Source organism: Cryptomeria japonica, chromosome 5 (assembly GCF_030272615.1).
Source record: "Cryptomeria japonica chromosome 5, Sugi_1.0, whole genome shotgun sequence".
Classification (NCBI taxonomy): Eukaryota; Viridiplantae; Streptophyta; class Pinopsida; order Cupressales; family Cupressaceae; genus Cryptomeria; species Cryptomeria japonica.
Window position 1 is genome coordinate 372,940,701 of NC_081409.1, and position 27,278 is coordinate 372,967,978.

At 38.0% G+C, this 27,278-nt stretch overlaps 1 protein-coding gene across 6 annotated transcripts in view; it reads left to right on the plus strand.

Annotated features, from left to right (window-relative positions):
- LOC131034934 (DEAD-box ATP-dependent RNA helicase 21) overlaps nucleotides 1-27,278 on the plus strand; it is a 223,990-nt gene that overhangs the window by 111,399 nt on the left and 85,313 nt on the right. For all 6 annotated transcript variants that reach the window (XR_009372623.1, XM_059221467.1, XM_059221468.1 and 3 more), the window contains 2 exons: nucleotides 8,495-8,577; nucleotides 18,366-18,431. Coding sequence is in view for 5 of the 6 variants with exons in the window: in XM_059221467.1 (XP_059077450.1) it covers nucleotides 8,495-8,577; nucleotides 18,366-18,431 (149 nt within the window). In the remaining variant the exon portion in view is untranslated. The remainder of the gene's footprint in view (nucleotides 1-8,494; nucleotides 8,578-18,365; nucleotides 18,432-27,278) is intronic.

A 27,278-nucleotide genomic window follows, 5' to 3' on the forward strand; every position in this document is an offset into this window, starting at 1 on the left:
GATGAGATTCCCCCTCAGTTTAGCAATACAACCATAAGTGAGATTCAACATGCTCACGAGGATTAAATTCCTTTTTGGTAGCAAAACATAGAAGATATTATTGTCAAAAAGGGCCTGAACTTAGATTTTAGAGGAATAGAGAGTCCTTATAATAATTTTTAAAGAGTTAGTCATTTTCATAATCTAAGCATGTGAATTATCAAGCACTCCTTTTGAATGTGACACCCATTCGTAATCGTCAACCTAAGGGTCACAATGTGAAATCCTTAGAATTCTCCTGTTATTTGGGTTGTATGGCGCATCTTGTTTGTGAGGATGCCCTTGAGTAAATTTGGAATGCATGGAATACTCAGCCATAGCTTTGTTTGGGGATCTTAATGCCATTAGTGTGTGTGATACTTCCATGTTGTTATGTGATTTCTTAATGTAACACAAAGAGATTAAACAAAAAAAAATTGTTGCATCATATTAAATGTTTTTGTTTTTGTCATGAAATTTTTGGCAATTGCATTTTTAATTTTTTAACAATGTTTTCTCAATCGGCCTTGGCGTATTTCACGATGGACATGCTCATTTATTTAATTTCTGTAATGTTCCCTAATATTTCATTAAGCTCCTAGTCTAAGTTAAGACTAGCGTATTAATTATTTTTATATTAGTTAAGCTTATAATATAATTAATTAATAAAATGTTCGAAGCTTTGCAAATAAGAGACCCATAGATTTACTTAATCATTGAAAGTTAGTTTTGGCTTTTACGGGATTCATACCCGTCTCTACTCTATTTGAAGGGGAAATTTGGATGATCGAGGAGGCAGGAATTACAGAAGTTTTCGAAAGAGTTTGACAATACTTTCTCTACGTGAGAAATCGTATGTCCCTTATTCGGCCTTTCGTCAGAATTAATGTCGGACCTATTGGTTTTAGCCGGTGAAGAGTGGAATTGGTGAAGTGTTGGTGTTGGACGTGGAGCTTTGCATTGGCGTGAGTTCCGGATAAATCCAGTCACAAATATCAGTGTTCGAGGCGGGGACTCCCGTATTAACCCCAAACGCAGTGCTAGAGTGTTATTCTCATGCGTGGTATCGGTGTTCTGCAGACAAATAGTGACGAGAATTAACGGGAGCAATTACAGATGCAGAGCGGAGTGAATGACAAACGCAGGGAAAGCTGACAGACGTCGTGTGGGAGTGTTTGACAAACACGGGGAAAGTCTGTGCAGACTACCGCCACAAGCCAAGAGCCTCGATATCGGGAAATGCTTCTATTGCCGTGAGTTACACCGACGACGCCAGTGATCGTGACGGAGGAAGCTGCAGGATGATTGCGACACATGTGATTAACGACCAATCTTTGGCATTGTATGGTTGCAAAACTACAGGTGCACAATAAAATCAATGAAATATTTAGTCATACAGTCTGAATGCAATGAAATATTTAGTCATACAGTCTGAATGCAATGAAATATTTAATTACACTGTGTTTTCCAACAAAATGCTATGATTAAGAAGCGTGCAAGTAAATTCTGAAATGTATGAATTATATTGCTTAAGGAAATTCTAAGGCATTACAAAAATCAACCAGTTAAAAGTAATACCTCGCTGCATATTCTAGAATATACACGTTCACTTACAAACAGTCCTAATAAAGAATTTTACCGAGGTTCTCTGTATAATCTGGAATGGACACATTTACTTTCAAATAGACCCAGTAAGGAATTTTACAGTGGTATCAGAGCATTGAGTCCTGCCAACCTGTAGGGTATTTGAAGTTGAAAAATATTTTTGATTAAAACCATGCATTGCTGAGTATGCACCAGGGAAATTATAATTTCCGGAGTACTAGGGCCCATCAAAACAGATTTCAAAACTCTCCATTCGCATAGAGTAGTTCATCTATTTCGATTGAAATTGAAAATAGTCATACAGAAACTGACGAAGAACTTATTTTTGAACCAAACATGGGAGAACCAGAAAGTAATAGGGATTTGATTATAGCATTAGTCAGAAGTCAACAAGATATGCAGGATAATGTCAACAAAATGACTAATTTAATGACTCAGTTCATGGCACAAAATTTTAATCAGCATCAAAATAACGGAGGAAATAATCAAAATGGTAGAAATAATGGGGGTAGAGACGACCTTTCAGTTAATAACAATCAGCCAGAAAGAACTGGAACCACCAGACCCTTTATGCCAACTTTCACAGCTAGAAATTTGCAACCGGAAAATGAACCTACCATTAGGGAGTTGCAGGAGGAAATTCATTGAGATTGGTTATTGTCCGGGGAAGAATTCAGATCCACCATGACATTTAGAGAGTATTTAGATGTCAAGATGAAACATAAGCCTCGAGGACAGCGAGGGAATAAAAGTGAACTACAAAGAAAAATTGGAAAAATGTCCATCCCTTACTTTGATGGGTCAGGTAAAACAACTGCTCGAGCCTGGGTACAAAAATTAGACACATACTTCCAACTAAATCCTATGTTGGAAGATGAGGCAATTAAATATGTTGCGTTACATCTCGAAGGTGTAGCACATGAATGGTGGCATCATGGGCAAGTAACCTTGGGTCATAATCTGATAGATACTTATGTTGAGTTTACTGAGAAACTTATTGACAGGTTTGATTCTAAAGATCCTGAATTGCATCTTAAAGATTTGACTCAACTTAAGCAAACTGGAACTGTTGAACAATATATTTCTGAATTTGAAAAATTAGCAGTTTTAGTTACTGAAATCTCAGAAAGACACAAGATTGTAATATTTATAGATGGATTGTCTGATTCCATCAAAGGTTGGGTTAAGTCCTTAAACCCTCCTACTCTACAAACAACAACCAAAAGAGCTAGAGAATTAGAACCATCTTCAAAAGGCAAAAATTTTAATAAAGGACCACCACTTAAGCCAGAAAAAGACAAACAACCTTTCAATAAAGATAATTTCTCTAGTCCTAAGTTAGATAAAGAAGAAAGGGAAGAACTCAGAAGGAAAAAACTATGTTTCAGTTGTAGAGAATCATGGCAGCCAGGACATAGGTGTTTGGGAAAGGGCAAAATTCATTATATTGAAGTTATGTCTGACAGTGAGGATGAAGAGAATGTTGATCCTAACATAGCAAATGTATCACAGAACACAGAGCTAGAATCAGGTACCAAACAAGGTGGAGGAGTTATAGCTTCTATGATAGGAACTTCACATTATAATATTTTCAGAGTTAGAGAAGTTTTGAATGGACAGCGTGTTGTTGTAATGCTTGATAGTGGTTCAACTCATAATTTCATTGATGCGGCACTTGTTGAGAAACGTGGTTTGCAGACTGAAAAACATGAAGGATTTGATGTTAGAGTAGCAGGTGGAACTAATTTATCTAGTACTCATAAGGTTCCAAAACTGAGTATTACTCTTGGTAATTACACTGTTACAGATGATTTTTATGTGATTGATTTGGCTGACACTAATGTTGTTTTGGGTATACAGTGGATGGAAACATTGGATGAATATACACAAAGTTTTAAACGGTTGGAATTTTCTTTTAAGATTGATGATAAGAAAGTAATTCTTCGTGGAATGTCTAATGGTGGACCCAGGATTGTTAGTGCTAAAAGAATGGAAGCTATCTTCAGACATGGAGACGTAGCTTGGTCAGCACAATGTTTAATTTCCAACAAGGTATCAGGGTTTGAACCTAAATCTTATCAAGATGATTTGTTACAAGTATTAGATTCACATCATTTGGTTTTCAGTGATATTCCCCCAGGAGTTCTGCCTGATAGAGGATTTGAGCATACTATTGAATTAGAAGAAGGTGCCAAACTGGTTATCACAACTCCTTACAGACATCCTAAAGCATTCAGAGATGAAATAGAAAAGGCAATTAAGGAACTGTTAGGTATGGGACATATCAGACCCAGTTCTAGCCCCTTTGCATCATCAGTTGTATTGGTTAAAAAAAAAAGATGGAACTCTTCGTATGTGTATTGACTACAGGGCTCTTAACAAGAAAACAATAAAAAACAGGTATCCAATTCCTAGAATTGATGAATTGTTAGATGAGTTACATGGTGCTGTTTATTTTTCCAAAATTGATTTGAGGTCCGGATATCATCAAATTAAGTTAAGAAATTAGGATATTCATAAAACTGCTTTTCGTTGTCATTATGGTCATTATGAATTTTTGGTTATGCCGTTTGGTTTAACCAATGCTCTGGCAACATTTTAGTCCTGTATGAATCATATCTTTAACAAGCAGTTAAGGAAATTTTTGCTAGTTTTCTTTGATGATATATTGATTTATAGCAAAACTTGGGAAGAGCACTTGAAACATATTGATATAGTACTTGGAATTATGGAATCTCAATCACTTTATGCAAAGGCTTCTAAATGTGAATTTGGCATGATAGAAACTTTGTATCTAGGGCATATGATTAGTGCTACAGGTGTATAGGTTCATCAGGAGAAGATAAAAGCTATTTTGGATTGGCCACCACCTCATAATCTCACAGAATTAAGAGGATTCTTTGGTTTATGCAGTTATTACAGGAGATTTGTCAGAGGTTTTTCACAGCTTGGGGCGCCATTGACAGATCTTACCAAAAAGGGGCGTTTTGATGGACTGAAGAAGCACAAGAAGTTTTTGATAAACTCAAAAGGGTAATGAGTTCTTGTCCAGTACTTGCACTTCCAGATTTTACTTTGCCTTTTGTTTTAGAATGTGATGCATTTGGTGAGGGGATAGGAGCAGTTTTAATGCAGAATAAACATCCTATCGTTTATGAAAGCAGAAAATTAAGTAATCTTGAGAAGTTGTATTCTATCTATGACAAAGAAATGTTAGCAATCATGCACGCACTGGCAAAATTCAGACAATATTTGGTTGGTAGCAGATTTGTAGTAAAAACTGACCATAACAGTTTAAGATATTTCTTGGGACAAAAAGATTTGAATGACAGGCAGCAAAAATGGATCAGTAAGATCCAAGCTTATGATTTTGAAATTGAATATGTTAAGGGTAAAACAATGTTGTCTACAAAAGGTCAACACAAACTAAAGTAATCAATATTAATGGTCAAAGAGATATATAACACACTTGTTTTGTAAATTTAATTTTCCTAATTTCAAGACTATGATTATGTTAAAATCAATTTTAGATGTGTATTATTATGCATAACAAAAAAAATTGCTCATAACATGTAGCAAAATGCTTGTCGTTTAAATGAATTCCAAAGACATAAAAATATATAGATTACACTTCTTGCTTTACACTAACTCTATATTAATTCTTCTTGTAGAACCATCTAGGTGATGTTAAATGTCTTCAATTCTGTATTCAACAAAAATCAAAGTTTAAAATGTTGACAGACATGACTGAAGATTGCTAAATTGACCCATGTTAAAATTCACCATATATTGTTGGATCAAGCCGCGTAAATGATGTCACTCATGTCAGAAACAATATCTAATATCCTATCAAAGACTTCTAAATGATTATTAATGATTAATACATGCTTCTGATATCCTACCAATTTTTTAATGAAGTACTTATAAATTCAACTATATACCTCTAAGACAGCTTATATAAATTACAATCGACATAACTATTGCACCTTCTTTTGGTGCAAGTGTTAGTTATAGGAAGGATGAAGTAGAGAGAGCTGTGAAAACCATTTTCTATGAAAAATTTGCCAAAGTTGTAGAGTAGATCATCAAGGTAAATTTCCAAATTCCAATTTCTATTTATCTTGTTATTTTCTAATGTTGCAATTTACTAATTTATGTAATTTTTTGATATTTAGATGTTAGAACTGTTAGTCAGCGTTCTATGATTAGCAGATGGGGATCAAAACTCCATGGGGTATCTATATGAGGCCATGGATAAGGCTAATGTGGCAGTTCAACATTTCCATGTGTTGAATGAGGCCGAATATCAACCCATATGGCAAATTATTGATCAGAGGTGGAATCGACAACTCCATCAACATATTCATGTTGCTGCCTACAATTTGAACTGCATAGTTTTTTTTGCCCCTTCATTCAAAGCAGATGTAGAGGTTATGCTTGGTCTCAATATGTGCATTAAGAGATTGGTTGTTGATAATGACCTTCGAGACATCATACTTGAGGAGATATGGTGTTATAAAAGGAAAAAGGGATCTTTATTTTCTTCAATTTTTTGCTTTCATAGGAAAGCCACTTTCAATGAAGTAAAAGAAGCATATGTTTTATTTTAATTTTCTATTTGTTTTAATTTTAGTCTTTCAAAGTGATAAATGTTATCCTTTCAGATTTGTGGTGGGAAGACTATGGCTCCACAATGCCTACTCTTCATAAGCTTGCCGCCTACATTTTATCCCAGCCTTGTAGTGCTTCTAGTCGTGAGCACAATTGGAGTGCTTTTTAGGCCATTCACACAAAAATGTGCAACATGTTGACTTAGAAGCATTTGAATGACCTTGTCTATTTGCGTTACAACCTTCAGTTGCATAAAAAGGAGATACACATGCAAGATACACATCAGACACTTGACTTTGATAACATTGATCCATAAACAGATTTTATTCTTGAGCTTGAGGGTGTTGATGTGGATCCAATTTAACTAATGATGAGTTAGCTAATATGGAGAGGGAGGTAGCTGAATGGGAAGCAAATGTGGCAGCATTTGAGGGGGCAGAAGGCGAAGGTTGGTGAGTTATCAGGGTTGGGTTTGTCTCATACATAACCTGCTCCTATCAGTATGGATGAGGCACCCGTTGAATCTCCTGTTTAGGATATTGAAGGTATACGATTCACTTCCAGACTACCCACACAATGAAAAAAATACTTTTTTGAGCTTTAATTGCAGATGAAATTTATGATTTATAATTTTTATTGATATTGAAACTCGAAGTTAATATGTATTCAGAGGTTGACTTCGTTTTCTTGGCCTGTGATATGTATTAAACTCTAATTTTTTTTATATATGATGCAAATCAGTAATATGTTATACAACTTTAGTAATGTGTTTTTTTTTTGAATTTAATTTTTTTATGTTTTTTCATAATTTCGATAAATATGTTGAGTTATTGTTGAGTTTTTGCTGAATCCCAAGTTTATAAATTTTTTGGGCTTGTTGAGTAATTTTCGAGTTTGATGTTTTCAACTATGGGATTACCTATTGAGAAGTAACTCAGATATGAGTTGGATAATTTAAGCTATGAAAGGCTCATCTTGTTAGTTTCAATCATATTTCTCTATCCCTCGTTGCAAATGTAATAAGTGCAAAATAGACAACTCAACCTTGTGATAGTTAGATTTTTTTGACTCACTCGTGATGAAGATGGGTGGTCAAAGGAAAATGACTCAAGTATCAAATAGTCAATGCAATTAATCCTCACTGAATGATATCTAAACTGGCTATTCTCTTGTAACATTTTAGTTCCCTATTGATTCAATTGCAGCTGATTACCTTTCCTTCATTTGCCATCATTTATTTATGTAAACAAACTTTGAAAGAAAAAAAAAAAATTATATTAATGTCCAGTTCCACGGATGTTGACAGAAAGAAAGAAAGAAAGAAATTATATTAATGTCCATGGCTGAACAAGAGTCGGTCAATGGGACATGAGAAAACAGCAATATACAATAGAGAGTTAAAAGTCTGACCAAGGGGAAGAACAAAGATAAAAGTTACAAAACAATAGGGGAACACCAAAACAAGTGGTCAAGAAATAGGTACAAATAACTAAGAAAGGGGAACAAGAACCCTGAAGAGCAAACAGCAGCCACAAAGGAAAATTAAAGAACATAAAGTAACATAGGAAAATTAAAGAACATAAAGTAACATAAAGTAACATTGTTTGAATTAGAAATGGTGAAGTTGCTAGCGTCATCATCGTTCACTGTGGAGGGCCTGAGGCTGAGGGCCAGGAGGGTTACTCCAACTAGGATCACACCTAACATCTAAGGTCGAAGTAATCCTTGTAGTAGTGAAAAAGCTTCTAATATGCATCGGTCCTTGTGGTTGGAGAGGTGGCTGGAGAGGAGTAGATCTACATTGACAAGAAGAAGTTGGACATTAGTGTCGGGAAGAAACAAGACCTTGATGCTGAGGGGGAACATTTTGCGGCAGAAGCTGTGAGAGATGCCATGTCAGAAGTCTATCTGTGTCTATTTGTGCTTTAGCATTGCATTTTTGTGCTTTTTTTTTCATACCAAATGGCAAACAACATGGTTAAAAGCACCATTTTATTTACATAACACCTTAAGCAATGAAAATATTATGCTGTGTTTATTCTGCACATACTCACATGCAATATTTACATATATTCTCTGGAGCTTAAAATCTGGAAATTCCACTATCTCAAGTTAATTTTTATGCAGCCTAGATTACAACAACACAGTTTGGAAGGATTTCTTCTATTTATTAATTCAGTAAAACTGAATAATTTTTGAATCTTGAAAATGAAGTTTTTGTCCAATCTAGCAATATAATGTGTTGTGTTTGTTCATACAGGACCTTATGCAGTTGTTATGGCCCCAACAAGAGAACTTGCACAACAAATAGAAGAGGAGACTATTAAATTTGCCCATTATCTGGTAAGAAAAATGTTATGTTTTTCTTAATAAATCTATTAGTTCATATTCTTTTTTCAGCAGTGAATGTTTTTAAAGACATTAAACTTTTGTTTTACATGTATTATAGATGGCCAACTATAAAAAATATGATAACAATTAAGGATATTTGTTCAGGTATTATTTGGATGCATAATCAGAATGTATATGAAGCTGCTTCATATTGCCTGTCATTGTGTAGTACATGGTGTTATGTAGGATTTACACTGAAGATTTCTTGTTTGGTTTAGCCTTTGTTCTATTATAGGTCATCTAGAAACAGAAATATTGGCTACACTGACCCTTTAGCCAGATTTTCTGATATACCAAAATTATCATTGTACTTATTTGCTATGTAGTAAATGTAGTGGCTGCTGCAGTTGGCTTAAAGTTATTGTAGTGAAAGGGAAAAGCTGATGAGCATTCTCGCCTTATATGGCTGAGAATTCATACCCCAACTTAGGTTATACAGCTCCTATCTCAGAGATACATACAAGGGCATCTCTAGACATTAGGAGATGTCAGATGACATCAGTTGTCTCAGAAATGTGTACAAGGGCATCTCTAGACATTAAGACATCATTTGTGTCTTCAGGAAATGTCCCTTGTGCTAGAAATTGGTAGGAGAGAGTTTAAAGCACAAAAAGAAACAGAATTTCATTTGACTATTTTTGCATGAATGTTTGTGACCTTTTTGCAGCATTCACATCAAATCTCAAAGTGCTAGTAGAATGAAGAGAAAACAATATTATATTTTAAAATGTCTCTTTGTATAAAATATATATCAATTGATTGGAATGGGAGAGAGGGTTGTTTATTTACTATCCTAACAATAGCATTGCCTCATAGCATTTACAGTTTTCTTGTAAATAAGCTAAGGTACATATATCTGCTGTTTTGAGTGCTGTCATCATACCAGGCATGAAAGTTACAGATCTGGTCTATGGCTCCTGCAAAATACACCTTGGATTTGTTTGGCAAAACATAGAAAAAATGACAAAACCCCTATTTTTCAGGGCAAGAAAGGAGGGGGATGAAATTGAAGTTTTATTTTGCGATGATTATTTGGCTTTGCATAAAATAAACTTATTCTTCTCCTAGAGGGGATTGGAGATGTAAATTTTTTTCTGTGATGACAGAGATAGAGATGAAGACTCAAACCTACGCTAGAAAAGAGTTTCAAAGGTGAATATTGGTAGGACAGCCAACTGTGAAGAACAGAATGAGCTAAACCTACCACAAGTGAAATGTGGCATATATGTTGAAATTATAGCTAAGTTCGGATTACATGTAATTATAGCTTGCTATGAATATTGGGCAAGACCTATATAATGTAACTTGTGGATAGGGCAAGACCTATATAATGTAACTTGTGGATAGGACAAGACCTATTGAATGTAACTTGTAATTAAGCAAGACCTATATGTAACTTGCAATTGTATTGGACAAGACCTATATGAATGTAACTTGTAATCTATAGGTTTGATCCTATTCTTGGCGCCAAAACAATAAAGCCAACCTAGGTAAATTGGGAGGCTATGTCACATATATATACAAAGGATCATTTATGCTTATTACACATTCATTTCCACACAGTGATCTCCTTCAGTGACAATCAGAGAATACATTCATTCAGCAGTAATCAGCGAATCCATGCAGTCATCAGCGAATACATTCTTATCAGCAGCGAATCATCTTCTATACTCAGCGAACTGCTTTCTGGAAACAGCGAACTCCACCTTGAGGACAGCAAACCTTATTCAGAGGACAGCAAACTAGATACAAAGGGCAGCGAACCTTCTTGAGACAGTGAATTTATCTGCAAATGGTGTCTTGAATCAGCATTCAAGTGTACTGCAGATAAGTCATTTCATTACTGTGTATGCCCTAGTTTGAGTACTCCATACTACTGTTCACATTCTGCAGTTCTGATTGCTTCAAGTGTTGAAGCAGATTTGTAAAGACTCATACTGATTTGTCATAATAAGATTTGAGATTATAGCTGGGTTTTTCACCTCCACGTGGGAGGTTTTCCCAGGGTATTCTGGCGTTCTTTATGTGCATTGATTTTTGGGTTTTCTGATTTTGCTATCTATATATTACAGTCTGATCCTAAAACTAACAATATAGAGCCAACCTGCAGCACATTCAAAAGACGTCACAAAGATAAGGGACATGTTTCCCTATGATAGTGTGCAAATAGAAGTGGAAGATAGGACAAAAAAGTGGATGAGAAGAAGGAAATGATAAGGAGATAAGGTACTATGATAAGAGAAAGTACTGGGATACTGTTTTAGAGACCTATATATATTGAATAAAGAATTGTTATGTACATTGTATACTGCATGATGAGATATTGGGTATTTGTTGAACTGTGGGTGATTTTATGTCCGTAAATGTGTCTATTCGTTTAATTTTGTTTGTCTTATATTGTCACATCCTACTGTATCGTACTGCATGATCCTTGAACCTTCCCTTACTACTCTTATTGAGGTATAAATACAAATTTCAAGAGACCAAAGCTCAGAACTTCGTTCTGTACTCAACTCTGCCAAGACCTTGTTAGAGTAACAAGGAATGGCCAAAACAAAGAACAAATCTTTTGCAGCGGTAAAGAATCCAAGGAGAAAATATTACAGTTAAGAAGGAACAAATTTGTATGGTTTGCGGTAGGATTCTCTAGGTTCTAGCCTTGTAAGAGGGGGGTTAGGCATGTTGAGAAGTTCATAGGTTCTCTTGGATTCCATGCTTTTACAAGTTGCACGACATGCTCAAGATGAGAAAAACCAATGGTATATTGATAGTGGTTGCTCAACCTGCTGATGTGTTTTTTATGAAATATGCAACAAAGAATAAAATACCAATTATTTTACCCTCTCTTGAACAAAATCTTCTTGGATGCTGAATTATGTGATCAACCAAGACGACTCCAAGGTTTTTGTTGTTAGGTCTTGACGTGTGGGAAAGCTCAATGGTTGATGTGATATTACTGGAATCACAAGGGGGACTTGTGTTTTGCATGAATGCGGCTGGAATGTGGAATTTACTTGAATTGAAAAAAAAAAGATAAAAAGGATTGAGGGTTTGGAGAAGTCTAATCTACGCTAAGGTCAATGATAGCATTGGATCATGCTAGAATGGGCATATTCCTTAACCAAGCTTTGCTTTTGCCATGTTGCCAACAACTACACAAAGCCGATGCAATCTTCCAAGGAAATGAAAAGCTTTCGTATTATGAATCATTCACCCAAATACCCAAATACACTGGCGCAACTTGAATAAACATATCCACAATTGAACTTAGCATGTTTAAATGTTCAGGCTAACTATGCATTGCAATTGAAAATCATCCAATCACAAATAGTATGAACAAGGAATTATCAACATCCACACATTATTCCATCACAATCAATGAACTCATGCAATATGTAGAAGAAACAACATATTCCACCATATCTTCAATGGAAAGGATGTTTATTTACAAGCTTGACAACAATTTCTGCAGTCTCCTCCTATTCTACTCTAATCATCTGCTTGCTAGCTGCTGCTCTCCACTAACTATTAACTTGCTATTAACTATTCACTATTAACTTTTACAAATGAGGAAGTAGAGTCTTATATAGTGCTCTCAATGCAATTGAATGGCTAGGATCAAATCCACATCAATGGCCAAGATCGAAAGAGAGAAACCCTAATTAAGGTTTGTTACACCCATTACATAGCATTTAATGCTTGACCAATGGTAAAATTACATTTTAGGACACATCGTTCTTTGAATAATTGACCAATGAATGATGGGGTTAGTTATATTGAACTTTGTGCCTCCACATGTGGTAGTTATCCTCCTCGTTTGATGAGTCAAGTGCATTGAATCTGGATGCCCTGACTTGGAATGATGTGATTGGGAAGTGATGACTAGGTGCCACCTCAGCTTACTCCTTGTAACTCATCACAAAGTGGAGTGCGATTCGAGCAATATCTCTTGATACTCAACATTTCCAAGTGCTTGATGTGATGATGGTGGGAGATATTCCCAAATTGCATCATCTTCTAGCTTTGATTAACTATTTAGGAACTATATTCCACCTTGATCACATTCGCATTCTCCTTCTCTTGTGTGGAAACTCCTTCGTCTTGGATTACTCTCTTGCTATATTGGCAATGATTCTTGGATTTCCCGAGGAAATTCAAGATATTTGTAAAATTCCTTACGTTAGCACCTTCACTCTAATGCATGCTCTTTCATGACATTGATCTTTATTTTGTGATGATGAGTCCTTACGCTTCCCTTTGCAATGTTGATGAATCTTGGGAGTGTTCTTCATGTGGAACAATCAGCTTCCCTTTCTTAGCTTGGTCTCTCCCATTGTGAAGTCTTCTCTTCTTTCAGCCACCTCCACGATGTTTGTAGAGCCATCCCCCTGTAGTGGTTGAATCCTTGAAGTGGCGACTTGATGATGAGAAGTGCTGCCCCAAGCCTCTTATGCCTCAACTTGTAAACTTTGCCCCTGTTATTCATAAGTTCACCTCCCCACACCATGCATCCAACTGCTGGCTTTAACCTGGAAAACAAAGGGATCCTTGAATCAAAGAGATAAGGAATAAACAATAATAACACTAATACCTCATACTTTACACTTCTCGCTAACCCCTCCCAATCTGAGATTTGTACTCTTAAGCCTGGAAATGACTTTAGCTAGCATGGAACTTGTTTGTAATCAGACCTAAGGTCTGCTCAAAATTTACAGATCTGATTTTTGCTGTTTCAATTCTAAGTTTAGCTTTAGGTCTGGACTCTCAATGCCTTAAGGTCTGATTCAGTTGCTTGAGGTCTGATTTTCATACTTTTTGGACCTGATCGCCAATTAAATCCTCCCTGCTCTGCCTTCAGCTGTGAATTAGGTCTTCCTTATCACAGTTAGATCTGATTTCCCACCTATTTAAGGTCTGAGTTTTCATCTTTGAATACCCCAGCTGACTCCTTATTCAAACTTGTTAAATGTCCATGCAACTTTGTGGATTTTGTCATGTGAGGCAAACTTTCTTCCTGATCAGGGATTTTGGCATGTGGGGGAAGACCTCCCTCCTTGGCCAGGCTTTTTAGGGGGTGCCGCCATGTAGTGTGTGAATGGTTGGGGATTTCGGAGGGTGCCACCATGTGTGAATGAATGGTCAGGGATTTGGAGGGATGAGGACATGAAGTGTGAGGAGTGGTCGGGGATTTGAAGGGGTGAAGACATTACATGGCCGAACTTTTGGGGTAGTAAGGAAGTAAGGTGATGAGGAAAGCTAGGCCTTTGAGGTGGAAGTAGAAGATTCACCTCATTTTCTAAGTCATTATTCGTCTTGATCTTTCATCAAACTTACCTTGCCACCTGATCAAATATCAATGATGCATTCTTCATTGCCAAGTCATGGATTTATCAACCTTGGAGATGGGCCGAACTTTTTAGGGTGTTAAGACAAAATGCCGAGGATGGATGGCTGTGGATTTTGGCATGTGAGGCCAACTTTGCAATGATGGCCAGGGTTTTAGGCCCGTCAAGACAAAGTATGGTCGGGGAATTGGGCCTGTCAGGACAGCATGTGATCGGGGATTTGAGGCAGTGCGGACATTGGAAGGTGTACTGAAAGTGATGCAATCCATTGCAAAGAATTAGGTGAATCGATATTGTGTGATAAGAAAAAGAATTGGATTTCCATAAGTGCTATTGGAACATGCTGCTCCGTTGAATTCAATCTATTGGGAATAAGAAAAAGAATAGATTTTAAAGTTATTGAGATGGATGCCTTTGACACATTCAACATCTTGTTGAACTTAGAGTGGTTTGTGAATTGCAAGGGAGTCTTTGACTCCTAGGAGGAAGAATTATAATTTTTTGATGTGTATAGAATAGTATACATACCCCTCTATATAGACATGAATGTTGCATATGTTGAAGAGGTGGTGCAAAAGATAATTTTAAGCGAGGAAGATTCATGAGGTAAAATACCAAAGAAGGAAATCAAAGAGGATCCAAATTCAAAAGTGGAGATTTTTGTAGATAGTAGCATTTGTAGCATAGCCAATGAAGAGGTTATGGAAGCTTAGCTTTGGGAAGAACAAAAAAGAACATCAATAGAAGTACTATGTGCTAGAGGGGTTAGTAGCCTAAGGAAAATTGAGAAAACCACCACAAAACTCACCGTAAAGGAAGAAAAGGCACCACAAACCAAAGAAACAAAAGGGATGATACAAATAAAGAAGCTACAATCCCCACATACAAGATACATCACTTATCCAAAGGCATCTCACACGGCAAGCTATCTCACTATTGGGGTAGGTGACCTATTGAGCTACATAAGAAATGTGAAGAAAACCTTTGAAAGAGAAATATAAGAAGAGAAGACCTCTAGGATACATTAATATGCAAAGCAGCATGGTGGCCATTCTCCCATAAACCCGATATCCCAACACAAAAAGCGTTCATAGTATTAATCAAAACAATTTTTTCTCTAGCACAAGGGGACTAGCAACTCACCCCAGAACAGTGTGATAGTAATGACCCCAAAATTCACTTAACAAACTGTATTAGAGTGGGATAGAGTGAGAAAATACATGTTCAATTGTTTTGTTGGCCCCTATCTCCAATAGCTAAGACATGGTACATTAATTAGCAGAAAGGTGAAAAAAGAGTATTTGCCACAATACAGTCGGGTGGTGGAGTTTAGGCTAGACATATGGAAGGATTTCCTTGATTTTTGCATGGATGAGGGTTGGATTCAAATCATTTTCAGCCATATCTATTGTTATTATATGTATCTCAACCAACCCCAATGTATCACCAAGGAGACTGTCCACGTGATCACAAGATTGTGGACTAAGGGTGACCTTTCTTACAAAAACAATGTAAGTAATAACAAGGTCATGAAATCAACAAGATTAACATTAGATGGAAGAAATTTGGTAGTAGAGAAAATCACAAACCTTGCGGTAAGATACGCAAGCTTAGGTATCACATACAAAATCTTCTAGAAAAATAGAGAGGGCTTTACAATTGGCATGCCAATGGTCAGCACATACTAGATGGTAGTGCAAGGGAAGGTACTCAACCTATCTGAGGTCCCGTAGGAACAACTCTTGGACATCACCTCCTAAGCAAAGGGAAGTGATCAATATCAATCAAGTATGGTTCTCTTATCATTTATACAGGTCTCTTATCATTTATATAACATTTTCTTTATGAAGAGACTATTTGGATTCTTGGTAATGGTGTGGACACAAGATATTCTAGTTGCAGCTCAGATCGACAATCATGCTAAATATTTCAAATACGCTACATCCTACGTTGAGGTTTATTAGTGTTTTAAGAATTTTCAAACCTAGATGCAAGGAACAAATAGAATTTCATTTAACACTGTAAGATATGTGCCAATGATACACTTTTGTGGTAGAGAAAGACCATGTTTTCATAGAGGCAGTAGAGCCACAAACATCTTGTGTATTGATGGGCCTATTTTACTGTCTTTTTCATTAGCCTGATAAACTTTTATTTCCTAAGAACTATAGACTTTTACTTTACAACCATGATACTTTTTTGAATGTTAAGACTGATAAGTATTGAGCATATTTAATATGAATGTTGGATGTAATACATGTGCATAATTATTGATGAAAATGTGATGAAATGATGTGGTTATTGTTATGAGGAGTGTTTCTAGAAATTGACATGTTGCAGTAAAAGTAGTCAAAGCATCATGTGGATCTCATGCAATTGAGTAAAAGTAGAAACAGTAGATGTTGCTGTAGCTGAGAAGCACAAGGTACAAAATAAACATCCGTGTGTTGAGATGGCTATCCAAACAACATCATAAGACTCCTATCTGTAGCAGTACCATTTGTTAGCCAAGGTTTACCGTTGTGCCAAAAGATCGACCTGTTAACGCCCAATACAAACACGAGAGCTAAACAAACCACGGGAGGTGGTTAAGCCACGTTGATCCTCAAGGGCGGCGCTGAACAACCAAGGGGATGGAGGGTGCACACCTTCCAACAATCACTTAGTTATTAAAGTCCTTTATGATTGGATATATAGTTCTATTAGGACTGTTTTTTGTTATGTTTCCTAGATTTAATAATCCTCTTCCTATATATCAGGAATGAGTGACAGCTTAGGACTAGTCTATTAGATAAAGTAAGTCTTTAAATATTATGTTGAAGATGAATCATAGGTCAACAATTTTTGTACAAGTACTCCGTTTTCAGCAATATATGATTTTCTGCATTTGGTTAACTTCATGAAAAAGTATATGAGAAGATCTTTGATGTAGTAACTTTATTCAACAGTTTGTATAGGAGTGCACCTGCTCAAGTCAGGGCCCACTTGAGGTAAGGTGTTACTCAATAGTTTGGTTTTAGTAGTTTATTTTCAATATTTTTGTAATCTAGTTTGATAATTAGTTCACATAATTTCATGTTTTTTAATTCCTGTAGCAACTAGTTGAACTGATCATAGGAATAAGTTCAATATTGATTCATCAATTGCTTTTCATTTATAATTGATAATTGCCTTAGTTGTAATTACTCTTTGATTTGTGATTGTAATTTCATGATTTAGTAGGACTGTATCCTCTTTCAGTAAAAGTTGCAAGTTGATTGATTTCTTGACTATAACATAGCTTAGGCATCTCATAGTTTACACATTGTACTGACTCCATCTCAAGTTAAGGAACCTGGCTGGCAAAAAAATGTACCCTATAATTATGTAATGGTTACTTAGCATAGGATGACCTCATCTTTAAGTGCAGAGCTAATACAATTGGCTTGACTTATTAGTTAATATAGGGAACCATATAGGTGGTGCAACTACCCTATGAGGGTGATGATGAATTGGTACATGCTAATGCAAGAGAACTCTTGGCCTTTCCAAAGGATCCACAGGTAGAACAATGTAGCACTTTTAGGGAATTTATGGATAACTATAGCAAACATAGAGTGGTGGAATATGTGGAGAAACACAAAGAAAAGCTACATAAGAAATGGGGGATTGCAAAGGACTCCACATTGCCCATAGTCATAAAGATCTCAGATTATTCATTCTAAATGGAATTAGGCCACCCACAAGTGCGGCACTTTGAATACCTTAAATTGGAATGTCCAAGCTTTGAAATTCAGGACTTTAAGACGCATGAGGATTTGGGCAAAGAAGAATTAGAAAAGAGGTCACTATAATTTCATACGAGGAGAAAATTGGCAACTACACCATCACAAAAAGTCAATACAAGGGAAGAAAGCTAGGGAGTAGTTTTAGGTATTTTTGCACAATTGTTTTCAGGATAACTCATAGTTTAATTGTGGATTTTTGTTGCTATTCTTCAGCTACCATAATAAAAGTGCATGTACTCCAAGCAGCTTCTTTTTTTTAAGGTCCATGGCTCATTATGTTAGCAGGGTTCTGGTTTTGCAAATGCCTTTTTCTTTTTGGAAGATATATATGTAATCTTTTAACCCCCCAAAAAGTGTATTATGTTTTTACACTTGAAGGATGAAATTCATACCAAAACATTAGAATAGAGAGCATAGGTGCAATAAAAGTTTATCCCCTTATGAGGTTGTTTATTTGAAATACAACAAAAAAGATGTGTTTGATTTTGAGCTTGACTCAATGAACCTGTTCCAAACAACAGATATAATTTTGAAAATTTCAGTGCATGAAACTTATAAGGGTACGTGTGATGTTGTAAGTATTCTAATTTCATTGCATTCTTGTTTGAATATACACCATCTTTTGTAGGATATTCGAGTGGTTTCAATTGTTGGAGGTCAATCCATTGAAGAACAAGGTTTCAAGCTGCGTCAGGTTTGTAATAATTCCTGACTTTTTGGTTTTTTTTTGAAGCACAATAGCATTCTTTTTACATGGCTTTGACCCAGTGTGGCTAATATGTAAATAGAATTCACTGAACTCAGTGTAAACTCTGCAAAAGGTAGGGAAATTTAAAAATGATATCTATTAATAAAAATGCTAAGAAGCTGATTTATTATTTCATGTCAAATATATTGTGTTGAGATAAAAACAAACTTAAGACATTGAAAATAGCAATATAGAATAAATGTGTGGTATTTTTAGAAATATTTTATGTAAAAGCATTTTCAACTCTTTTGTAAAAAGACAAACTGCTGGCCTAAAATAATAGGCCATGCAATTGTGGAACTACTATTATAGGGGCAGCACTATGTTTTTTGGGTCAATAATGTTTTAAATTTTATTCCACAATAAATTCTTCAAACTGTTTTAATATAAAAATCAAAATGCTTTTAAACAACTAATTTTTTTTAGTCTTACCATGCTTTGCATTTTTCTGCTTCTATATATATTAGAGCTACCTTTTGAAAAACCTAGAAGTGGTGTGGAAAATGTAAGGGTCACTATTACTCAGGATAACTGTGATTTTTGAGTGTAATGAGTGAATGTAGAATTGCCATTGATGCTGGAAAATTATTCTGAATACCTAAGTTGTCGATTTTGATATAGTGTTGGGTGTGGGTATGCTGGTATGGATGGGTATGGCTGTATTATATATATTAAAATTATACAATAGAAGAAAAGTGATGCTCATAATAGCCAATAAACAATTTAAGTTTCTTATAATTTGCAAATAGAAAAGACTCATAAATTCATGATTCAGTGACTTGTCAGATGTCAATACACACTGAAAATTACAATCAATAGTCAATAATCTTCATATTACTTTTTACCAAGAGCATCGAAGTCAAGATTTGGTTCAATTTCATTTGAACCACAATGAGTTATGATGCCACTTCCACTAACCATGTCATATGTAGAAACTGCCTCATCTAAAGAAATTTTTGGCAACTTGTGCAACAATAATATCTAAGTCAGCACATTGAATAGTTAGATATTAATTTCTTGTTTGATCCTCATTGTAATTTTCTTATGTGACAAGAGATCCCAATAATGACTGGAGGTTTGGTGGTGTAGTTCATGTGAGGTTGAGAGGTAGAGCCCCTTATGGGGGTTCGGGGGCAACAACCCCAATAGGATTGAGGGGCAGCACCCCTCGTGGGAGTTTGAGGGCAATGGCCTCAGCAGGGTTTATGGACAGTGGCCCCTGTGGGGGTTTGGTGTCAATACCCTTGTGGAGTTGAGGAGCAGAACCCCTTATGAGATCTGAGGGCAGCCAAATTAAGGCCTTTGAAACCACACAAACCTTCATGGCACATGCCATTTTCACTATGCTCCACGGGGATGCATCCTTGGACTTGGTGCCCCCGTGTTCATGTCGGGGACGAACTGGGGATGTTTTTTCAGTGTACCCTATCCGTTTCCTGCCTGTTTCAGAAAAAGGGGATGTTTCTGGGCGGTAGGGGACAGCCATAAGTCCTTGTGATGGCTAGGGGATGCCTAGGCATCCCTGACTATCTTGGAGACTTTTGGCCGTCCCCTATCACCCAGACATGTTTTGAACACACAACTTAAGTTGCAAACATGGATTGGTGCTACCAGGCTTACTGGCATATTACAAAGTAAAATATGTGATCTGGACATTGTTAGTGAGGGGCTAATGAAGCATATTGTCATGTCCCCTCTTCAGCTCTGTCTAGCAGAGACATGTGAGTCAGCTTATTATGGGGTCTTGTAGGTTGACAGTGATGGATAGAGACTCAGTGTGGTTATACAATGTTTCGGACTTGGTATTCTGGCAGTAGTGGACCAGTTTGGAGCAGTTCCTTAATTTGAGGAGGCATTTCCTTATTTTGTGGAGGCTATTCCTACTATTTAGGAGGATTTGACAGTACCCAGGGTTGGGTTACCATGAGACTATTCCTTGGGTTCAGTTTCAAGAGATTTGGGTATGTTTCGTAGCTTCTAGGAGCATCCCTAGATTTTAGGGACAAGATTGCTCGAGGATCCATGATTTCCGACAACAGTCACAGACAGGTGGCAGGCTCCATTTCGGACTTGTGGAGTCAGATGAGCATTATATGGCTATTTGGGATATATTTTTAATATTTCCTAAGTTAGCGCCTTATTAATTAAATAAAGCTATTTATATAGCTAATTGGAGTAATAAGGGGATTTTGGCTTCTTCTGGTTAGGCAGGCATATGTGTTATAGCTCGTTGGAAAGGTCTTGAATTATTATAACTTATTTTCATCATCCGGAGACCTTCTGGCACCTTGAGTTTTGTTATTTGACGAAAGGGGTGTTTTCCTATACATAAAGGCCTTTTTAATTAAGAATATGCCATTATTTAATAAAGGTAAAAGCATATTCTCCCTTTAGGGTTCGAGTAGCGTTGAGAGGGAGATAAAAGGAGATGTTGGCTCATTATTCTATTATCTTTTTACATCTTCAAACTTGGCATTTGTGAATTTGCTCTGAGGAGCGATTTCTGGAGAACTGGGACGCAAACCCCAGGGCTTGGATATTGGGATGCAAACCCCAATAGAAGGTTTCAGCAGCTTCATTTGGTTTCAGACTTTGATTGGAGTGCAAGTTTAGCATTGGGAGAGCTTTGGCTTTGGACGTTGGGTATATTGCTTGGCAAGTGGGAGTTCCTTGGTTGCCTGGACGTGACTGCAGCAGGCGTACGGCCTCCTTCCAGCTGGCACGTGGGTTGCTGATTGGTATTCATCAGCCATCTCTTTTCATTGTGTGTGGATGGTCTTTCTTGCAGCCGGCAACATTATTTTGGTTGGTAGATACTTTGCTGGCATATCATTTATGTATTTTGCCTGGTATGATTTGTAGCTATTCTGGATTGGCTGAATATTATATTATTGCACATTATTTTCTAGCCTATTTCATATTTGCTGTTGTTGTTATTCATTGTTTACCTATATCTGGAAAAATACAAACAAAAACAAAAGACACAATCTTTCTGCAACTTCTGTCTCTCTCTGAAAGATCATTTAATAAACAGGAAGAAATTATTTTAAAACAAATAATTAAAAATTACAGCCTGTCAGCTTAAAAGATCCATCAGGGATCTTTCAGTGGTATCAGAGCTATCATCCTGCCAGCCTGTAGGGTTTGTGTGGAATTTTCACACTAGGGTTACATTTTATTCTATGCATCCGGGTAGAGAGGAGATACACAGGTATTATACACGCATGGTAGCTCAACAGGAGCGTGAGAGTGGAATTGAACAGGTACACAGTATGGCGGATGAACAAGGGGGTGCTAGACAGAACCGGATTGAGGATGAAGAATGAGAGATGATGAGAACTCTCATCACTACACAGCACAGGATAGTCCAGACACTTGACAGATTACAGGAAACCTTGGCACGAATGGAGTTGGATAGACATAGGGGCAGACATGGGCGGAGCAGATCAGTTTCAGTGGTAGGCAGTCAGCATAGCCATCAGTCCCATTCATTAGTTGGGAGCTCCCTTCATTCCTTTAGGCGGGAACACCATCGTACACCTGCTACGGATAGACCTTTGCTTCCTCAGTTTGTACCAGGTGAACAGCTAGCATAGGTAGATCCACCAGAGGTTGGGTTCCATGAGTCAGTTTTGGCAGCCACAACTGAGTGGAGAGCCCTACCCCCAAAGGTTAGGGATGTTTTCCCTCTTCCCCAGTATTGTGCACATCGTAGAGATACAACTAGGTTCAGAGGAGATTGTGGTTATAGACCACCACAGCAGCAGAACTATGACCTCAATAGAGCTACTGGGAAGATCACATTGGCTACATATGATGGCTCTGGTGATACGAGTGCACGAGCTTGGGTGCACAAGTTGGACATATATCTATCCTTGAGGCCCATGCTTGAGCGTGAGGCTATTCAGTTTGCTGTGTTGCATTTAGACGGGATTGCCTATGATTGGTGGCACCATGGATTGGTCACCCAGGATCACGCCTTGTTACGTTCCTATGCTGAGTTCACTGAACGACTCACTACACGGTTTGACCGTAAGGATACAAAGCTCTACTATAGAGAGTTGGCACATCTTAGACAGACTGGGCATGCAGAATCTAAGATTAATGAGTTCCAGCGTATTGCGGTTATGGTACCTGATATGCCCCAGAGGCGGAGTGTGATGTTATTTATTGAGGTATTGCAGGATAGACTTAAGGGATTGGTACGTGCTTTCCAGCCGGCCACTCTTAAGGAGGCCATTGATGTGACATTGAGACTGGATACCGTTCCCACTTCTTATCAGGCAGATAAGAAGCCATTCAGGGACTCTCGGCCTGCACAGAAGGCCAATACTTCACAGAATAAAGGAGGGTCATCATCTAGACCCCCTTGGATGAATCAGGAGACGAGGAACGAATTGAGAAGGAAAAAGTTATGCTTTTCCTGCAAGGAACCTTGGGAACCAGGACACCGTTGTATGGGTAAAGGAAAGGTTCATTTGATTGAGGTGACATCTGAGTTAGGGGATGAGGAGGTACCCGACACTGACACTGAGGATAGCATGGAGGATGTTGAGCAAGTGCAGACACAGTTGGAGTTAGATACCCCTGAGCCTTTGGCGATAGCCAAAGTAACTATGGCTACCCTCTCCAGTTATCCTAAATTTCATGCCTTTCAGTTGAAAGGTACACTGAAGGGCAAGCGGGTCATGAGCTTGGTAGACACAGGTGCCACACATAACTTTATTGATCAGAAGTTAGTGGAGAGGCATGGATTATAGTATGAGGAGTTTGGTGGTTTTGGAGTGAAGGTGGCAGATGGTGCAGTTTTGGGCTGTACTAAACGGATTCCACGGCTTAGTATTGAGATGGGGGATTATACTCTGACCGATGATTTTTATGTGCTTCCATTAGAGGACTATGATGTGGTCTTGGGCATGCAGTGGTTACAGGGTATTGGGCATTACATTATTGATCACCACCGTATGCAGTTAGAGTTCCTTTCTGGGGGGAAGAAGACTATCTTGAGGACAGCTTGAGATGGTGGACCTAAGGAGGTGTCTTCTCGCAGGATGGAGACTATTATTAGACATAATGATGTGATTTGGGCTACACATTGTTTGGTGAAGTCCAAAACACCTACACCTCAGGATGGCAAGGTATTTCATGTTGATATTCAGTCAGTGATGGACTGTCATGTGAGAGTATTTGGTGACATACCTTCTAGATTTGAGCATGGTATAGAGATGGAGGATGGAGTGAAGCCAGTGATTGCTACCCCATATCGTCATCCTACAGCCTATAAGGATGAAATTGAGAAGACTATTCATGAGTTGTTGGATATGGGTTTCATTCGGCCTAGTTCTAGCCCCTTTGCTTCTTCTGCAGTGCTTGTTAAGAAGAAGGATGGGACTCTACGGATGTGTATAGATTACAGAGCCTTGAACAAGAAGACAATCAAGAACAGATACCCTATTCCACGCATTTAATGAGTTGTTGGATGAGCTTCATGGAGCTATCTACTTCTCTAAGATTGATCTTCGTTCAGGTTACCATCAGATATGTGTTCGAGCAGAGGATGTTCACAAGACTGTCTTCCGTTGTCACTATGGGCACTATGAGTTTTTGGTAATGCCTTTTGGCCTTACCAATGCACCGGCCACTTTCCAGTCCTGTATGAACCATATCTTCAACAAGCAGTTGAGGAAGTCGGTTCTAGTGTTCCTTGACGACATATTGATTTACAATCGTACTTGGGAGGACCATCTCAGACATGTTGAGGAGGTACTTAGCATTATGGAGAACCGGTCTCTATTTGCTAAGTTATCCAAATGTGAGCTTGGACTTAGGGAGGTTTTATATTTGGGCCATGTGATCAGTGCTGATGGGGTGAAGGTGCATGAGGAGAAGATTCAGGCGATTCGGGATTGGCCCCGCCTTCAGAACATTACTGAGTTACGTGGGTTCCTTGGTTTATGTGCTTATTACAGAAGATTTGTGAGAGGTTTCTCTCAGTTGGCAGCACCTTTGACAGACCTCACAAAGAAAGGGGCGTTCAGATGGACAGAACAGGCACAGGGAGTCTTTGATAGACTCAAGGAGGTTATGAGCACTTGTCCAGTTTTGGCATTACCTGATTTCTCGCAGCCATTTGTCCTAGAGTGTGATGCTTCAGGTCTAGGCATAGGAGCTATGTTGATGCAGAACAGACATCCCATTGCCTATGAGAGCCGGAAGCTGCGAGATAATGAGAGGTTGTACTCTACCTGTGATAAGGAAATGTTGGCTATTATGCATGCTTTAGCCAAATTCAGACAGTATCTTGTTGGCAGCAAATTTGTGGTAAGAACCGACCACAACAGTTTGAAATATTTCCTAGATCAGACAGAGCTCAATGATCGACAACAAAAATGGGTGAGCAAGATTCAGGCTTATGATTTCGATATCGAATTCATAAAGGGGAAGAATAATACTGTGGCTGATGCACTCTCTAGGAAACTCTCACTTGCTGCCCTATGTTCATTGAGCGAGATTTCAGCAGATTGGAAGGTTCAACTTTTGGTTGAGTATTCCAAAAATCAACATGCTTGTGAGGTCATGGATGGTTTGATAGTGGATGACAGATACAGTGTGGTAGATGATATTATCTATTACAAGGGTAGGGTTTATCTTGTTCCGGGTTCACAGTTGAAGGAACAAATTTTTCATGCTTTCCATGATACTCCTACGGTTGGACATCTAGGGTATGTTAAGACTTACATAGCGGTTCAAGAGAGATTCTCTTGGAAGGGTCTCGAAGATGATGTTTTGCGGCATGTCCGTGAGTGTATGACTTGTCAACAGAACAAGTCAGAGCATACTTATCCTGTTGGGTTGTTACAGCCCTTGCCTATATCGAAACAGAAGTGGACTGGGATTTCTATGGACTTCATTACAGGTCTTCCTCGGGTGCAAGGGAAGGATTGTATCTATGTGGTCGTGGATAGGCTAACAAAATATGCCCACTTCTTTCCCATTGCAGTTGATTTTACAGCATCTCAGGTGGTTGAGCTATTTTTCAGAGAGGTGTTTAGACTCCATGGTCTTCCCAAGACCATAGTGAGTGACAGGGACAGCGGATTCATGAGTTCCTTTTGGCAAGAACTTTTCAGGCTAGCAGGCACTGAGTTGACACCTAGTACTAGTTACCACCCTCAAATAGATGGACAGAACGAAATAGTCAATAAGTGGGTTGAGGGATATTTGCGTAACTATGTGTTAGGGCAGCAGAAGGCATGGGTACGTTGGTTGTATTTTGGCGAGTATTGTTATAATACTACGCACCATATGTCCATTGGTATGATGCCTTTTAGAGCTCTCTACGGCTATGAGGCATTATCCTTCATTGATTTAGCTCCGAGTGACAATAGAGTTCCTTTGGCTCAGGATTGGTTACAGGAGAACCAGGATATCATGAGATCTCTCAGGGAGAATTTACAGCATGCATAGAATCAGCAAAAGATATACGCTGATCGACATAGGATTGAGAGAGCATTTGAGGTGGATGACATGGTTTTCTTGCGCTTACAGCCATACCGGCAAAGCACCCTTAAAGGGGGGGGAGCTGAGAAGCTCAAACCACGTTTTTATGGACCATACAAGGTACTCAGGCGAGTTGGAGAGGTTGCTTATGAGGTTGAGTTACCACCAGGCAGTAAAATTCATAATGTGTTTCATGTATCTTGCCTGAAAAAGGCCCTTGGACAACATATTACAGTTTCACCCGATTTGCCTCCCATGGATGAGGAAGGTAAATTGACTTTGGTTCCTGAGGAGATTCTTGAGGTGAGGGAACGACGGTTGAGAAGCAGGGTGATTCGTGAGTATTTGGTACATTGGAGAGATCTTCCCATAGAGGATGCCACTTGGGAGGGTGAGGCCATTTTACAACATCCAGCATTACAGTTGCTTGTGGGCAAGCATCTCCGAGAGGGGAGGACTGTCATGTCCCCTCTTTAGCTTTGTCTAGCAGAGACATGTGAGTCAACTTATTATGGGGTCTTTTAGGCTGAGAATGATGGATAGAGACTTAGTGTGGTTATACAGTGTTTGGGACTTGGTGTTCTTTCAGTAGTTGATCAGTTTGGAGCAGTTCCTTATTTTTAGGAGGCAGTTCCTACGTTTATGGAGGATATCCCTACTATTTAGGAGGTTTTGACCATACCCAGGGTTGGGTCTCCTTGAGATTATTCCTTGGGTTCAGTTTAAGAGGATTTGGGTTTGTTTCCTAGTTTCTAGGAGCATCCCTAGATTTTAGGGATGAGATTGCCAGTGGATCCTTGATTTTCGACTTCAGTCATAGACAGGTGGTAGGTTGACTATTTGGTTTGTGGTGTCATTTGAGCATTTTGCAGCTATTTGGGTTATATTTTTAATATTTCCTAAGTTAGCATTTATTATTTAAATAAGGCTATGTTTATAGCCATTTTGGAGTAATAAGGGGTTTTTGGCTTCATCTGGATGCGTATCCTTTGGTGTAATAGCTCGTTGGAAAGGTCTTGGACTTTTCTAAATATTTCTCTCGACTCAGATCCTTTCGGTGAACGGATTTCTTTATATTTGAAAAAAAGGTCATTTTCTATGCACTTGGCAACTTAAAATGAGAAATATAACATTTTAACCCTAAACGCCACATTGAGTCACTTTTAGGGTTCGAGCTAAGTGGGAAGGTGTTATAAGGAAGTTGAGACCTAATTCTTGGGCATCTTCTACACATTTTACATCTTGGATTTGAGATTTTGGCTCTGGAAGAGCTTTTCAGCATCTGGGACGCCA